The sequence below is a fragment of the Panulirus ornatus genome, chromosome 11, assembly GCF_036320965.1.
Source record: "Panulirus ornatus isolate Po-2019 chromosome 11, ASM3632096v1, whole genome shotgun sequence".
In the NCBI taxonomy this organism is placed as follows: domain Eukaryota; kingdom Metazoa; phylum Arthropoda; class Malacostraca; order Decapoda; family Palinuridae; genus Panulirus; species Panulirus ornatus.
The window spans coordinates 56,734,288-56,752,893 of NC_092234.1; the positions used below are offsets into that span (position 1 = coordinate 56,734,288).

The 18,606-nt window shown below is 40.4% G+C and overlaps 1 protein-coding gene across 8 annotated transcripts in view; it reads left to right on the forward strand.

The window, feature by feature from the left end:
• Positions 1-18,606, forward strand: part of Fas1 (fasciclin 1) — a 541,608-nt gene that overhangs the window by 275,686 nt on the left and 247,316 nt on the right. For all 8 annotated transcript variants that reach the window (XM_071667107.1, XM_071667100.1, XM_071667104.1 and 5 more), the window contains exon 5: positions 1,909-2,005. In XM_071667107.1, the coding sequence (XP_071523208.1) occupies positions 1,909-2,005 (97 nt within the window). The remainder of the gene's footprint in view (positions 1-1,908; positions 2,006-18,606) is intronic.

The window sequence follows — 18,606 nt, forward strand, 5'->3', positions numbered from 1 at the left end:
AGAAGGTATATGATAGAGTTGATAGAGATGCTCTGTGGAAGGTATTAAGAATATATGGTGTGGGAGGCAAGTTGTTAGAAGCAGTGAAAAGTTTTTATCGAGGATGTAAGGCATGTGTACGTGTAGGAAGAGAGGAAAGTAATTGGTTCTCAGTGAATGTAGGTTTGCGGCAGGGGTGTGTGATGTCTCCATGGTTGTTTAATTTGTTTATGGATGGGGTTGTTAGGGAGGTGAATGCAAGAGTTTTGGAAAGAGGGGCAAGTATGAAGTGTGTTGGGGATGAGAGAGCTTGGGAAGTGAGTCAGTTGTTGTTCGCTGATGATACAGCGCTGGTGGCTGATTCATGTGAGAAACTGCAGAAGCTGGTGACTGAGTTTGGTAAAGTGTGTGAAAGAAGAAAGTTAAGAGTAAATGTGAATAAGAGCAAGGTTATTAGGTACAGTAGGGTTGAGGGTCAAGTCAATTGGGAGGTGAGTTTGATTGGAGAAAGACTGGAGGAAGTGAAGTGTTTTAGATATCTGGGAGTGGATCTGGCAGTGGATGGAACCATGGAAGCAGAAGTGGATCATAGGGTGGGGGAGGGGGCGAAAATTCTGGGAGCCTTGAAGAATGTGTGGAAGTCGAGAACATTATCTCGGAAAGCAAAAATGGGTATGTTTGAAGGAATAGTGGTTCCAACAATGTTGTATGGTTGCGAGGCGTGGGCTATGGATAGAGTTGTGCGCAGGAGGATGGATGTGCTGGAAATGAGATGTTTGAGGACAATGTGTGGTGTGAGGTGGTTTGATCGAGTGAGTAACGTAAGGGTGAGAGAGATGTGTGGAAATAAAAAGAGCGTGGTTGAGAGAGCAGAAGAGGGTGTTTTGAAATGGTTTGGGCACATGGAGAGGATGAGTGAGGAAAGATTGACCAAGAGGATATATGTGTCGGAGGTGGAGGGAACGAGGAGAAGAGGGAGACCAAATTGGAGGTGGAAAGATGGAGTGAAAAAGATTTTGTGTGATCGGGGCCTGAACATGCAGGAGGGTGAAAGGAGGGCAAGGAATAGAGTGAATTGGAGCGATGTGGTATACCGGGGTTGACGTGCTGTCAGTGGATTGAATCGGGGCATGTGAAGCGTCTGGGGTAAACCATGGAAAGCTGTGTAGGTAGGTGTATTTGCGTGTGTGGACGTATGTATATACATGTGTATGGGGTGGATTGGGCCATTTCTTTCGTCTGTTTCCTTGCGCTACCTCGCAAACGCGGGAGACCGGCAAAAAAAAAAAAACTGTACATTTTAATGATGATAGGTCTTTAGATGTTGCGAGGTGCAGAAAATGAATGTTTTATCAAGACAAATTTCTATATCCTGGTATAAGAAGCTCATATATATGCAACTGCCATACCACCCATCCCAGTTTGTGCTATTGCTAAACACAAAGCTATTGTGATCAAAGATTTTTTGGCAGTTGGCTATTGGTTTTCCCATGCACTTAGCGACTCCTGTGGTAGGAGATAGCAACCTGATAGCTGTTTAGCTTTTTAAGAATTGCCTATAAAAGGTGTTGGGAATGATGAATACTCTTTGGAGTAGTTAGGCTGCCACTGTCATGGTTTATATGGTTTGACTATATAGGACTTCTGGCATGTGTTTAAGCCTCTTCCAAATTTTCATAGTATGAAAAGTTGGAAGTTTGCAAAATTTTTCACCAGTTTTTGAATTGTAGGTTTGCACTTTATCAAATACATAATACATAAGTATTTGAAGTACGTCAGCCATTCAAAGAATCTGTAAGATTAGTATATTAGAAGGAAGGAAAGATGAAATCTGTTGGACATTCTGTATAGGCTGTAACTATTTAAGTGTATTCCAAGTGATTTTATTTTATTGATTCAGGTTGATTTTGTTTATATGATATTTTTCAGAGAGTTTGAGAGACGCATTTCTGCCTTGGATCTCCTTGATGTTTTCAACATCAGTGGGAAGAACACATTCTTTATTCCAGTCAACCAGGCTCTGAACGTAAGTAAATGAGATTGGTTATTGAATCCCAGTATATATGTGGGATACTGAAAACTTTTCATACCCTTGGATCTAGAAATGAATTCAAATTGGTTTTTGAATCCTAATATGTATTTGGGAACAGCAAATTTCTTTTATACTTAGATCTAGAAATCAATTCAATTAAATTTTCATAGTAAAACAAACACATTTAAGTGCTTCTTGAATTCGACTGAGGTTGATCTGATGAGCTTTGGTGATTCTTTCATATCATTTCTTGACTGGTGTATTGTATGAGAGATAATATTGGAATATGAAGACTGTTACAAGTATGTAATAATGTGTGTATTACTGATTTTGTTTCATATTCAGAAGTGGATTTGATTTGGGAACAGAGGCAATTGTAAATAGGCTCTTTCCCAGTTTTGTTCTAAAGGTTCCCTTAAGGCCTTACCAGAAATTGTTATTAATATCACAAAAAAGAATGGCATTCTTTCCCTCTTTTGGCTTTTTAGTGATCTGTGTTTCCCTTGATATAAAAGTTTTGTATGTAAGAACCCTCCTCCTTAGGTAATATATACATATATATATATTTTTTTTCTTTCTTTCAAACTATTCGCCATTTCCCGCATTAGCGAGGTAGCGTTAAGAACAGAGAACTGGGCCTTTGAGGGGAAATCCTCACCTGGCCCCCTTCTCTGTTCCTTGTTTTGGAAAATTAAAAAAAAAAAAAAATGAGAGGGGAGGATTTCCAGCCCCCCGCTCCCTCCCCTTTTAGTCGCCTTCTACGACACGCAGGGAATACGTGGGAAGTATAATAAGTATAATGAATAAATATAAATATAAAAAATATATATATATATATATATATTATATATATATATATATATATATATATATATATATATATATATATATATATATATGTATATATGTGAATGTAGGTTTGCGGCAGGGGTGTGTGATGTCTCCATGGTTGTTTAATTTGTTTATGGATGGGGTTGTTAGGGAGGTAAATGCAAGAGTTTTGGAAAGAGGGGCAAGTATGAAGTCTGTTGGGGATGAGAGAGCTTGGGAAGTCAGTTGTTGTTCGCTGATGATACAGCGCTGGTGGCTGATTCATGTGAGAAACTGCAGAAGCTGGTGACTGAGTTTGGTAAAGTGTGTGGAAGAAGAAAGTTAAGAGTAAATGTGAAAAAGAGCAAGGCTATTAGGTATAGTAGGGTTGAGGGTCAAGTCAGTTGGGAGGTGAGTTTGAATGGAGAAAAACTGGAGGAAGTGAAGTGTTTTAGATATCTGGGAGTGGATCTGGCAGTGGATGGAACCATGGAAGCGGAAGTGGATCATAGGGTGGGGGAGGGGGCGAAAATTCTGGGGGCCTTGAAGAATGTGTGGAAGTCGAGAACATTATCTCGGAAAGCAAAAATGGGTATGTTTGAAGGAATAGTGGTTCCAACAATGTTGTATGGTTGCGAGGCGTGGGCTATGGATAGAGTTGTGCGCAGGAGGATGGATGTGCTGGAAATGAGATGTTTGAGGACAATGTGTGGTGTGAGGTGGTTTGATCGAGTGAGTAACGTAAGGGTGAGAGAGATGTGTGGAAATAAAAAGAGCGTGGTTGAGAGAGCAGAAGAGGGTGTTTTGAAGTGGTTTGGGCACATGGAGAGGATGAGTGAGGAAAGATTGACCAAGAGGATATATGTGTCGGAGGTGGAGGGAACGAGGAGAAGAGGGAGACCAAATTGGAGGTGGAAAGATGGAGTGAAAAAGATTTTGTGTGATCGGGGCCTGAACATGCAGGAGGGTGAAAGGAGGGCAAGGAATAGAGTGAATTGGAGCGATGTGGTATACCGGGGTTGACGTGCTGTCAGTGGATTGAATCAAGGCATGTGAAGCGTCTGGGGTAAGCCATGGAAAGCTGTGTAGGTATGTATATTTGCGTGTGTGGACGTATGTATATACATGTGTATGGGGGGGGTTGGGCCATTTCTTTCGTCTGTTTCCTTGCGCTACCTCGCAAACGCAGGAGACAGCGACAAAGTATAATAAAAATAAATAAAAAAATATATATATTATCCCTGGGGATAGGGGATTAAGAATACTTCCCACGTATTCCCTGCGTGTTGTAGAAGGCGACTAAAAGGGGAGGGAGCGGGGGATGGAAATCCTCCCCTCTCGTTTTTTTTTTAATTTTCCAAAAGAAGGAACAGAGAATTGGGCCAGATGAGGGTGTTCCCTCAGGGCCCAGTCCTCTGTTCTTAACGCTACCTCGCTGATACGGGAAATGGCGAATAGTTTGAAAGAAAGAAAAGATATATATATATATATATATATATATGTATATATATTTTTTTTTTTTTTTTCATACTATTTGCCATTTCCCGCATTAGCGAGGTAGCGTTAAGAACGGAGAACTGGGCCTTAGAGGGAATATCCTCACCTGACCCCCTTCTCTGTTCCTTCTCTTGGAAAATTAAAAAAAACAAGAAAGGGGAGGATTTCCAGCCACCCGCTCCCTCCCCTTTTAGTCGCCTTCTACGACACGCAGGGAATACGTGGGAAGTATTCTTTCTCCCCTATCCCCAGGGATAATATATATATATATATATATATATATATATATATATATATATATATATATATATATATATATATATATATGTATATATATATATATATATATATATATATATATGTATATATATATATATATATATATATATATATGTATATATATATATATATATATATATATATATATATATATATATATATATATATATATATATATATATATATATTTTTTTTTTTTTTTTTTTTTTTTTTTGCTTTGTCGCTGTCTCCCGCGTTTGCGAGGTAGCGCAAGGAAACAGACGAAAGAAATGGCCCAACCCACCCCCATACACATGTATATACATATGTCCACACACGCAAATATACATACCTACACAGCTTTCCATGGTTTACCCCAGACACTTCACATGCCCTGACTCAATCCACTGACAGCACGTCAACCTCGGTATATCACATCGATCCAATTCACTCTATTCCTTGCCCTCCTTTCACCCTCCTGCATGTTCAGGCCCCGATCACACAAAATCTTTTTCACTTCATCTTTCCACCTCCAATTTGGTCTCCCACTTCTCCTCGTTCCCTCCACCTCTGACACATATATAGTCTTGGTCAATCTTTCCTCACTCATTCTCTCCACGTGCCCAAACCACTTCAAAACACCCCCCTCCGCTCTCTCAACCACGCTCTTTTTATTTCCACACATCTCTCCTACCCCTACGTTACTTACTCGATCAAACCACCTCACACCACACATTGTCCTCAAACATCTGATTTCCAGCACATCCGTCCTCCTGCGCACAACTCCATCCATAGCCCACGCCTCGCAACCATACAACATTACTGGAACCACCATTCCTTCAAACATACCCATTTTTGCTTTCCGAGACAATGTTCTCGACTTCCACACATTCTTCAAGGCTCCCAGGATTTTCGCCCCCTCCCCCACCCTATGATCCACTTCCACTTCCATATATATATATATATATATATATATATATATATATATATATATATATATATATATATATGTATGTATAATACCTAGAAAAGCAAATGGATTTGCATGCAGCACCCATGGATCCGGAGAAGGCACACGATAAGAGTTGATAGAGATGCTGTGTGGAAGGTATTAAGAATATATGGTGTGGAAGGCAAGTTGCTAGAAGCAGTGAAAAGTTTCTGTCGAGGATGTAAGGCTTGTGTGCGTGCAGGATAGATAGATATATATATTATCCTTGGGGTTAGGAGAGAAGGAAAACCTCCCATGTACTCCATGCGTATCATAGAAGACAACTAAAAGGGGAAGGAGCTGGGGGCTGGAAATCCTCCCCTCTTCTTTTTAATTTTCCAAAAGAAGAAACAGTAAAGGGGGCCAAGTGAGGATATTCCCTTAAAGGCTCGGTCCTCTGTTCTTAACGCCACTTCGCTGATGCGGGAAATGGCGAATGTATGAAAAAAGACATATATATAGCAAATTTCTGTAACAATGTTGGTAACATACTGATACTAAGAAAAAGGATAAAATTAGATGTGGAACTATAAGCACTTAGTAATAGAGATGAGAAGGAGGAAATTCAAGATCTGATGAGGAAGATTGACATCCTAGGCTTGTCAAACATATGACATAGAGAAAGAGATTGGGGGAGGGAACTAAGTTGCAGTTTTCTGTTGATGTATGTCAGAGTTAAGGAAGGAAACAGGATGCAAGGTGTTACATATGACTTTAACTATATATGTAGCAGGTGAAACTGATAAATGAAGGATAAGTAAAGTGTACCGATATGATAAGAAATAAAAAGTATATTCGTTAGGTACTGGGCATGCCCCACAATAGGGATGCTCAGGGAAAGAAAAGTTGAAGTTCATGGAAATGCTAGATACTTGTTATGATTTGGCAGAAAAGCAAGTAGCTTTATCAAAAGGAGACTTTAATGCAAGAGTCAGAAAAAAAGGTGAGATAAAAATTGATTGGACTATTTGGAGAGGAAAATGGATATATAAAGATAGAGAGATAATTGATTTCTTTTTTAGAAATGGTTCAGAGAACATGAAATGTTATTTCAATCATAGAGAAACAACTGTAAAGGGGATATAGATAGAATATTAACTAGGAGGAATTCATCAAAAATCAGTAATTGATTATCTTAAAACTTATGACAAATATATTATTGAAACTGTTAGTTATACCATGTATATCCATGGATACTGACCACAGATTAGCGATAACAGATGTGATTGTACCCAAAATTTTACCACAGATGGAATAGTAAAGAACAATATATAGAACTGAAACCCTGAAAGACAAGGGAGAAGTATACAAAAAAGTGGGAGGGAGGGGAGATGAGCAAGGGGACTAGAAAACTTTTAAAATATCTGTAAAGCTAATGGATATGTGGAATGAGGAAGAAACATTCTCCATGGTAGATTAAAAAGATATAGGAGGCTAAGGACACTCTCCTTGGTGAATAAAAGAAATAAAGAGGCAGTAAAGAATAGAACAAAGAAGCTAGAAAAGTGATAACAACATAGAGTTCCAAAGATTAAATTGGGTTATTTAGTAGCAAGAAGAGAAATTGAACAAGTGAAAGTAATAGGAAAAAATGAAAATCTGAGAGATCAAGGAGTGGTCTTTGGAGGAAAATATGACACATCAAAAAAAGAAGCTCTGGAAAACTTTACAGGAGGGATGATTTAAAGCTTACACAGAAGTCCTGGGCTAACAACTTGAGATATGTCCCTAGGAGACCCCATGATTGGCAGAACTGTGGTTGGCATGGTACAAAGCTTATGGGAAATGGGGTGTTTGGGTGAGTGACCCCCTGAAATACATACTTCAAGTCTCATAAATGACACATCTTTGTTAACAATATGATATTTTTTTTTATCTTATAAACAACATTATTATATGAATGCTCAAAACATTATATTCAAAACTGTATATCACTAATGTGATAGCAGTATAACAACATTGATGGTTCATATTCCTACTCCCAAAAAGCAGCCAACCACGTATGTAACACAGTAGGCTTCCTTGATTCTCACCTTAGTAATGGTACTTGCTTATGACAATCTTCACACCTCTCCCTTGGACTGGTGGTCTGCCAGGCTGGGCCACAAGCAGCTTCTTACCTCTCTCTTGAAATGTTGGTCTGCCAGGCTGGGCCACAAGGAGCCTGCAGCCACAAGACAGTTGTCCCATACATCGATAAAAATTTGGTAGTGCCATGGAAAACCATGGATTCTCAAAATTGGGTGCCATGGTTGGTAAAATGATATACATTGTTCTAATGTTATATTCAAAGCTGTTGTAGTCGAGTGACTAGGCTATGACAAGAGGCTTTGCAAGAAACTAGTTAGTAAGGGTTTTAAGAAGTATAGTTATAGTTTAAGAGTGATTGATGGTCGGAATGGACTAAGCAAGGAAACTGTGAATTCTGGCGCTTACAATGGTTTAAAAGGCTACTGGATATTGAAAGTTTGAAATGGGACCCTAAGAATCTTGATAAACATTGTCACTGGACGTCATTTTTGGCATCACAGATGTGAAGTTAACAAGTATTATCTCTGCTTTTTCACTCTTATAGCATTTAATAAAACAGGGATTCCATCTATATAGGCCCATGTGAATCTCAGCCCACTTTGAGCTATCAGTTACAGTCTCATCACTCGATGCAACATTTATAATTATATAGATTAGGAGGCAAATTGAATGTCATACACTGGGTAATTATGGTATATTTTGATAATTTCTGCAGAAAAGCAAGCGCACGAAAACATTATAAATAATGAGGAGGCAATGATACCAAAGGGACATGTGACATCATGCTTTTTGTAGGATTAATTGCTGTCTTACAAATATGCTTCCTACATATGTTTTTATATTCTTCATGGGTAAATTAAGGTCTGTATCACTTGTTTCTTGGTTGCTTTATTTTTCTTATGTTCTTTTATTTCATAAGAAAGAAATAGGACATAGTGTAAATGAAATGTATGTCAATGTCAGGGAGACTAATCTAGTGAGGGCACTATAGAGAAATGATTCTTTAATTGATTGGCTGCTAATTTTTTCCTTTTATGTCAAACATTGTTCTACTGGCTAACTTGAACACAGTTTAAGCAATATGGATGGCATACACTGTGCCATTGTGGTATATTTTTACTAATTTCAGCTTATTTCAAGATTATGTCATACTAGTAGCTTGGAGTGTGACAAAACCCTAAAATATGTCAAAATTAGCCATGATGTACTAGAGGGATAAAGTGCATACCAGGTTACTTAGGTATGTTCATATGAGCTGGTAGAACAATGTATAGGGAGAATAAAAAGGTATTTTGGAAGGAGGGAAATAATGTGCATAAGACAAGAAAACAAATTGGAACATTGGTGAAAGGGGCAAGGTGGGAAGTAATAACAGGTAGTGATGAAGTGAGGAGATGGAGTGAGTATTTTGAAGGTTTGTTGATTGTGTTTGATGATGGGTGTTTTGGCCACGATGGTGTGTGAAGTGAGTGGATCAAAACACCCTCTTCTGCTCTCTCAACCACACTCTTTTTATTACCACACATCTCTCTTACCCTTTCATTACATACTCGATCTAACCACCTCACGCCACATATTGTCCTCAAACATATCATCCACCCTCCTCCGCACAACCCTGTCTATAGTAGCCCACGCTTTGCAACCATATAACATTGTTGGAACCACTATTCTTTCAAACATACCCATTTCTGTGTTCTGAGATAATGTTCTCGCCTTCCACACATTTTTCAACGCTCCCAGAACTTATGCCCCCCTCCCCCACTCTGTGACTCACTTCCACTTCCATTGTTCCATCTGCTGCCAAATCCACTCCCAGATTTCTAAAACACTTCACTTCCTCCAATTTTTCTCCATTCAAACTTACCTCCCAATTGACTTGTCCCTCAACCCTTCTGTACCTAATAACCTTGCTCTTATTCACATTTATTCTCGGCTTTCTTCTTTCACATACTTTACCAAACTCACTCACCAGCTTCTGCAGGTTCTCACCCGAATCAGCCACCAGCACTGTATCATCAGTGAACAACAACTGACTCACTTCCCAAGCCCTTTCATCCACAATAGACTGCATACTTGCCCCTCTCTCCAAAGCTCTTGCATTCACCTCCCTAACAACCCCTTCCATAAACAAATTAAACAACCATGGAGACATCATGCACCCCTGCTGCACACCGACATTCACTGAGAACCTGTCACTTTCCTCTCTTCCTACTCGTACACATGCCTTACATCCTTGATAAAAACTTTTCACTGCTTCTAGTAACATGCCTCCCACAACATATATTCTTGATACCTTCCACAGAGCATCTATCTCTATCATCTCTATCAAATGCCTTCTCCAGATCCATAAATGCTACATACAGATCCATTTGTTTTTCTTAGTATTTCTTACATACATTCTTCAAAGCAAACGCCTGATCCACACATCCTCTACCACTTCTGAAACCACACTGCTCTTCCCCAGTCTGATGCTCTGTACATGCCTTCACCCTCTCAATCAATACCCTCTCATATAATTTCCCAGGAATACTCAACAAACATATACCTCTGTAATTTGAACACTCGACTTTATCCCCTTTGCCTTTTTACAATGGCACTTTGCATGTATTCTGCCAATCCTCAGGCACTTCACCATGAGCCATACAGACATTGAATATCCTTACCAACCAGTCAACAACACAGTCACCCTCTTTTTCAATAGATTCCAGTGCAGTACCATCCAAACCCGCCGCCTTGCCGGTTTTCATCTTCTGCAACTTATACATACATATACATTTAAGTGTATAGATGTACATACACAGACATATACATATATACACATGTACCTATTCATACTTGCTGCCTTCAGCCATTCCCGTTGCCACCCTGCCACACAGGAAATATCCTCCACCTTGAGGTAGTGCCAGGAAAAGACAAAATGGCCACATTCATTCACACTCAGTCTCTAGCTGTCATGTGTAATGTACTGAAGTCACAGCTTCCTTTCCTTTCCAGGCCCCACAGACGTTTCCATGGTTTACCCCAGATGCTTCACATGCCTTGGTTCAATCCACTGACAGCACCTTGACCCCAGTATACCACATCATTCCAATTCACTCTATTCCTTGCACACCTTTCACCCTCCTGTATGTTCAGGCCCCGATCACTCAAAATCTTTTTCACTCCATCCTTCCACTTCCAGTTTGTTCTCCCACTTCTCCATGTTCCCACCACATCTGACACATTTATCCTCTTTGTCAATCTTTCCTCACTCATTTTCTCCATATGTCCAAACCATTTCAATACACCCTCCTCTGCTCTCAAAGTCACACTCTTTGTTACCACACATCCCTCTTACCCTTTCATTTCTTATTCGATCAAGCCACCTCAAACCACATATTGTCCTCAGACATATCATTTCCAACACATCCACCCTCCTCCACACAACACTATCTATAGCCCATGCCTTACAACCATATAACATTGTTGGAACCACTATTCCTTCAAACATACCCACTTTTGCTCTCTGAGATAATGTCTCGCCTTCCACACATTCTTCAATGCTCCCAGAACCTTCGCCCCTTTACCCACCCTGTGACTCACTTCCGCTTACATGGTTCCATCCGCTGCCCAACCCACTCCCAGGTATCTAAAACACTTCACTTCCTCCAGTTTTTCTCCATTCAAACTTACTTCCCAATTAACTTGTCTCTCAGCCCTATTGAACCTAATAACCTTGATCTTATTCACATTTACTGTCCGTTCTCATCTTTCACACCCTTTACCAAACTCAGCCACCGACCTCAGCAGTTTCTCACCCGAAATAGCCACCAATACTGTATCATCAGTAAACAACAACTGACTCGCTTCCCATGCCCTCTCATCCAGAACAGACTGCATACTTCCCTTTCTCTCTAAAACTCTTGCATTCACCTCCCTAACCACCCTATCCATATACAAATTGAACAACCATGGTGACATCACGCACCCCTGCTTCAAACCGACATTCACTGGGAACCAATTACTTTCCTCTCTTTCTACTCGTATACGTGCCTTACATCCTTGGTAAAAACTTTTCACTGCTCCTAGCTACTTACCTCCCACATCGTATACTCTTAAAACCTTCCATAAAGTATCTCTATCCATCCTATCATATGCCTTTTCCAGGTCCATAAATGCTACATACAAATCCATCAGTTTTCCCAAGTATTTCTTACATAAATTCTTCAAAGCAAACACCTGATCCGTACATCCTTTACCACTTCTGAAACCACACTGCTCTTCCCCAGTCTGATGCTCTGTACATGCCTTTACTCTTTCAATTAATACCCTCCCATATAATATCCCAGGAATACTGAACAAACTTATGCCTCTGTAATTTGTACACTCGCCTTTATCCTCTTCGCCTTTGTACATTGGCGCTATGCATACATTCCGCCAGTCCTCAGGCACTTCACCATGATCCATACATACGTTGAATATCCTTACCAACCAATCAACAATACAGTCATCCCTCTCTTTTTTAATAGATTCCACTGCAATACCATCCAAACCTGTCGCCTTGCTGGCTTTCATCTTCTGCAAAGATATCAGTACCTCTTCTCTGTTTACCAAACCATTCTCCCTGACCCTCTCACTTCACACACCACCCTGACTAAAACACCATATAACTTCGACTCTACCATCAGACACATTCATCAAACCTTCAGAATACTCACTCCATCTCCTCCTCACTTCATCACTACTTGTTATTACCTCCCCATTTGCCCCATTTACTGATGTTCTCATTTGTTCTCTTGTCTTACACACTTTATTTACCTCCTTCCAAAACATCTTTTTATTATTTATTTATTTATTTTGCTTTGTCGCTGTCTCCCTATAATCTAATGATACTCTCTCACCCTGACTCTCACTTACCCTCTTTTTCAGCTCTTGCACCTTTTTCTTGACCTGTTTTTATAAGTCTCCCAGTCGTTTGGAGTGCTTCCCTGGAAGTATCATCTAAACGTCTCTCTTTTCTCTTTCACTAACAACCTTTCTTCTTCATCCCACCACTCGCTACACTTTCTGGTCTGTCCACCTCCCACCTATTTATGCCATATGGATCTTTTGTGCAAGCCATCACTGCTTCTCTAAATACATCCCATTCCTTTCCCACTCCCTTCAAATCATTTGCTCTCACCTCTTGCCATTCTACACTCAATCTCTCGTGGTACTTCCTCACACAAGTCTCCTTTCCAAGCTCACGTACTCTCACCACTCTCTTCTCCCCAACATTCTGTCTTCTTTTCTAAAAACCTCTACAAATCTTCACCTTCACAAGATAGTGATCAGACATCCCTCCAGCTGCCCCTTTGAGCACATTAATCATCCAAAAGTCTCTCTTTTACACACCTATCAATTAACACATAATCCGACAATGCCCTTTGACCATCGCTTCTAGTCACATAATTGTATTTATGTATATCTCTCTATTTAAACAGGGTATTCCCAATCACCAGTCTTTTTTCAGCTCACAAATCCACAAACTCTTCACCATTTCCATTTACATCACTGAACACCCCATGTACACCAATTATACCCTCAACTGCTATATTACTCACCTTTGCATTTAAATCACCCATCATTATAACCCACTTCTGTGCATCAAAGCTGCTAATACACTCACTCAGCTGCTCCCAAAACTTGCCTCTCATGATCTTTCTTCTCATGATCAAGTGCATAGGCACCAATGATCACCCATCTCTCTCCATTCACTTTCAGTTTTCCCAACATCAATCTAGAATTTACATTCTTACACTCTATCATATACTCCTACAATTCCATCTTCTGGAGAAGTGCTACTCCTTCCTTAGCTCTTGTCGTCTCACCAACCCAACTTTAATCCCAAGACTTTCTGAAACCACTCTTCCCCTTTACCCCTGAGCTTCATTTAACTCGGAGCCAGAATATCCAGGTTTTTTTTGCTCAAACTTAGTAACTATCTCTCCTTTCTTCTCATTTTGGTTACATCCACACTCATCGAGGAGGATGAGAACTCACTGCTTGACTCCTTCTTCTGTTTCCATGTATAGAAATTTAAGTACATGGTGGAGTTCCAGCCCCCTGCTCATGTCCCCTTTTGTTGCCTTCTGCAACACATGGGGAATGCGTGGGAAGTATTCTTTCTCCCCCTATCCCCTATACACACACGGACGCTTGTAATTATGCAGGAAGTATATTAGTGGCCAATGCTATGTTCCAAGTAACTGGCCCTTTCACATTAAAGTGCAAAAGGCCTTCTTTGATGTGCAAGAAATGATGCTTGAAATCTAAACCACACCCCTTAGATAGCCAAAAATCAACAGGGATATGCTCTTGCATATTAAATACACTTGCTCGATGATGGTCTAATGTTGTCACTGTCAGAACACTATCTGTGTGATGGTGGTAAGTATGATTTAACTTGTTGAACAGTGTCTTCAACAGAAGTCCTCACCAATATTCTGGTCATCTGTTTGACCACATGCTGCAATGGAATCTGGCTGGCCTGGGCTCCTGGAGTCCTTTGTGATGATGGCAACAGCTGGGCAGGCTGTGAGAAGCTTACAATTCCCACATTTACCTGTGCGTCACCAACATTGTCAATTGAACCAGAAGTAGGGTTTTCTGGCTGTAAGCATACCAAGCGAGTAGAAATGTCTTCTAACGAAAGAGCTCTGTTAGCTCATTCCATATCAATGCATACTTGTTTGCTAGTGGGCATCATGCTCTCATTGGCCACATTTTGCTCAAAACCAGCATTCTTTTGAAAAATTTTGATAAACCACCAATTACTCTTCACTTGACTTATTGTTGCCCTGTGCCTTGGTACAATGTTAAGCACCCATTTTATTGACCAACCTCTAGGGGTGGATGAATATTTGGGTTGACCATGGACTGACTGCTGCAACAAGGATTTGAACCTTTTTTTTCTTCTTTTTTTTTTGTCTCCAGTCACAGACAAAAGTCCTCATGAAATATTTGCCTTAAGTGAAATATAGAGTGGTATAATGAAAGAGGAAAAGAAAAGACAAGGGAAAGTATTTACAAATTTTGGAGAAAGTGAAAAACCTGTCTTTTAAAGTGAGCCAGGTTATAGTGATTGGGAAAGACGTGAGAAGGCAGAGAGTTCCAAAGGTTCGATGTGTATGGAAAGCAGCATTTATCAAAATGGTCTACCCTTGAGTTGCCAATGCCCACACAGTAATCATGTGACACAGCAGCTTAATGAGTATTGTCTGATATACCTTGTGGTAGGAGCACACAAGCACCTAGCTTATGGAAACAAAAACCAAAGGGAAAGTGAACCAACATTGTGGCACAGGGCAAGAGGGTCAAGTTTGGAAGTTGGCGTGGAAAAGTTTATAAATGAGACCGCTTTCGACTCACCGCTGTCAAGTAAGGATGCAGAACCAAAACTACCACAAATGTGAGAGCAGTACTCCATACAAGGACAAATCAATCCTTTGTATAAGTGGAACAACTGTTTAGAAGAAAAGAAGTTCTGACATCTAAGCTATTCCCTCAGTATGGGGTTTCCAAGAAAGAGTGGATGTTACAGTAATACCAAGTCCTGGGTACAGGGAGGAAGAATACTGTGTAAATTGAATACATCATCGATAAAGGTATCAGCCATTGTCTCATCATCACTCAACGAGTTGTATTAACAATAAGGCTGGGTTGATATCTTTCGGCTGGGTTGATATCTTTCTTCATTTTGTTTGACATGATTATGAGAATGATAAGGGTGGACCATGAGCATGAAGTAAGTACAGGTTGTACCTCTCTAATCTGGTGCTCTGTGGTCCAGCAAATCCCATGGTACAGCATGTTTTGAATCTGTCACCAGGGTTGCACAGTTAGCTGCGCTAAGGTGCCAAAATCTGTTTACACTGCAGCTGAACTAATTAACAGTTCTGTTAATTTCTCATATTCAATTTTTTGCTGAAAATGAAGGCCAGAAAAGTTTTAAGTTTTGGAAAACTCTGAAAAGTGCCAAGAGTACAGAATTAGACAGAGCACTTGTAAAGTGGTATAAGCTACAATGTAATGAACATGTATGTATTTCTGGGGAGATGCTTATTGAGCAGGCCAAAGTTTTTCATAGAAGACTACAGCTAGACTATGACTGTGAATATTTGCAAGGATGGTTACACAAGTTTAAGTGGAGACTTAGAATTTCAGTACATGGTGTGTATGGAGAAAAGCATAGTGCTGATACGGGAACTTGTAGTATAAGTTTGTATTTAAAGAATCATTGAAAACTCCACTTCTCTATCAAACAACCAACAGCAATACATACAGGGCAAGAGAGAGTTTACAAGCCAGCTGCCTGGCTGGGACTAATGCAGCGCGGGCAAGCTGCCTTGACAATAACAATAGTAATGAGTCAACCAAAGCCAATTACCAACCTATGGTTCTTTGTTACATTAACTACTCATCACAAAGCTGTGACAAAGTTTGTTGATAAATTTGCACAGTTAGTGGCAGCAGGAAACGTAGCCCCAGGACAAGTGTATAATGTTAACAAATCTGCCCTGTATTAGCATCGAATGTCATGAAAAACCCTTGTCTAAGATATTGAGGAGTCTCCATCTGAGGATACTTCTGATGTGAACTGATGTAACAATAAAAACCTTGTTTGAAAGATTTATGATTGTATTGTCTCCTCTTTCAAGCTTTGTTTACCTTTGATAACATAGCAATATGTATGTGGAATGAGCTGGCAAGACTAGGGGTCGGGTATATGTTTACATAGGGGTTCCCTTAGGGGTCAGTTTTTGTTTTAGATTTTATGTGGTCTGGTAATGGCCAAGTCCCAAGGCTGCTGGATGGAAGAGGTTCAACCTTTAGTAATGGACATAGGTGGAACAAGGTGGACTTTATCATAATGTCAGTGTAAGTGCACCAAAACATTACATAAGCATGGAGGTAACATGACTGAGACATTTCAACACCTTTTGCACTTACCTCTGGAGAGCGACTGGTTCCCAGTGAAGGTCGGTCTGTGGCAGGGGTGTGTGATGTCTCCCTGGTTGTTTAATTTGTTTATGGATAGGGTGGTTAGGACTGTAAATGCAAGTCTGTTGGAATGAGAGTCCTGGCAAGTGAGTCAGTTGCTGTTCACCAATGATACAGCACTGGTGGCTGATTCAAGTGAGAAACTGCAGAAGTTGGTGACTTGAGTTTGGAAAAGTGTGTGAGAGGAGAAAGTTGAGAGTAAGTGTGAATAAGAGCAAGGTTATTCGGTTCTGCAAGGTTGAGGGACAAGTTCATTGGGATGTAAGTTTGAATGGGGAAAGGTTGGAGAAAGTGAGGTGTTTTACATATCTGGGAGTGGACTTGGCAGTGAATGGAACTATGGAAGCAGAAGTGAGTCACGGGTGGGGGAGGGGGCGAAAGTTTTGGGAGCAGTGAAGAATGTGTGGAAGGAGAGAACATTATCTTGGAAAGCAAAAATGGGTATGTTTGAAGGAATAGTAGTTCCAGCATTATTATATGGTTGTGAGGCATAGGCTATAGATAGGGTTATAAGGAGGAGGGTGGATGTGTTGGAAATGAAATGTTTGAGGACAGTATGTGGTGTGAGGTGGTTTGATTGAGTAAAGGGTAAGAGAGATGTGTGGTAATAAAAAAGAGTGTGGTTGAGAGAGCAGAAGAGGATGTGTTGAAATGGTTTGGACATAACAGAGAGAATGAGTGAGGAAAGGTTGACAAAGAGGATATATGTTTTAGAGGTAGAGGGGACAAGGAGAAGCAGGAGACCAAACTAGAGGTGGAAGGATGGAGTGAAAAGATTTTGAGTGATTGGGGCCTGAACATACAGGAGGGTGAGAGGCGTGCAAGGAATAGTGACTTTGAACAGTGTGATATACCAGGTTGATGTGCTGTAAGTGGACTGAACCATGGCATGTCAAACGTCTGGAGTAAACCATGTGAAGGTCTGTGGGGTCTGGATGTGGTTAGGGAGCTGTGGTTTCAATGCATTACACATGAAAGCTAGAGACTGAATGTGAACAAATGTGGCCTTTTTTTTTTTTTTTCTTTTTTCCTGGCACTACCTCGCTGAAGTGGGGGGGCAGTGATGCTGTTACCTGTGAGTTTAGGTGGCACTGGGAATGGATTGGAGGTGAGCAAGTATGAATATTTACATGTGTATATATGTGTATGTCTTTGTATGTGTATTTATATGTATGTAAATGTGTATATGTTGATGTGTATATGTATATATTATTTTATTTATTTTGCTTTGTCACTGTCTCACGCGTTAGCGAGGTAGCGCAAGGAAACAGACAAAAGAATGGCCCAACCCACCCACATACACATGTATATACATACACATCCTCACACGCAAATATACATACCTATACATCTCAACGTATACATATATATACACACACAGACTTATACATATATACACATGTACATAATTCATAGGGTGGGGTAGGGGGCGAAAATCCTGGGAGCCTTGAAGAATCTTTGGAAGTCGAGAATATTATCTCCGAAAGCAGAAATGGGTATGTTTGAAGGAATAGTGGTTCCAACAATGTTATATGGTTGCGAGGCGTGGGCTATGGATAGAGTTGTGCGCAGGAGGGTGGATGTGCTGGAAATGAGAGGTTTGAGGACAATATGTGGTGTGAGGTGGTTTGATCGAGTAAGTAATGTAAGGGTAAGAGAGATTTGTGGAAATAAAAAGAGCGTGGTTGAGAGAGCAGAAGAGGGTGTTTTGAAATGGTTTGGGCACATGGAGAGAATGAGTGAGGAAAGATTGACCAAGAGGATATATGTATCGGCGGTGGAGGGAACGAGGAGAAGTGGGAGACCAAATTGGAGGTGGAAAGATGGAGTGAAAAAGATTTTGAGTGATCGGGGCCTGAACATGCAGGAGGGTGAAAGGAGGGCAAGGAATAGAGTGAATTGGATCGATGTGGTATACCAGGGTCAACGTGCTGTCAATGGATTGGATCAGGGCATGTGAAGCGTCTGGGGTAAACCATGGAAAGTT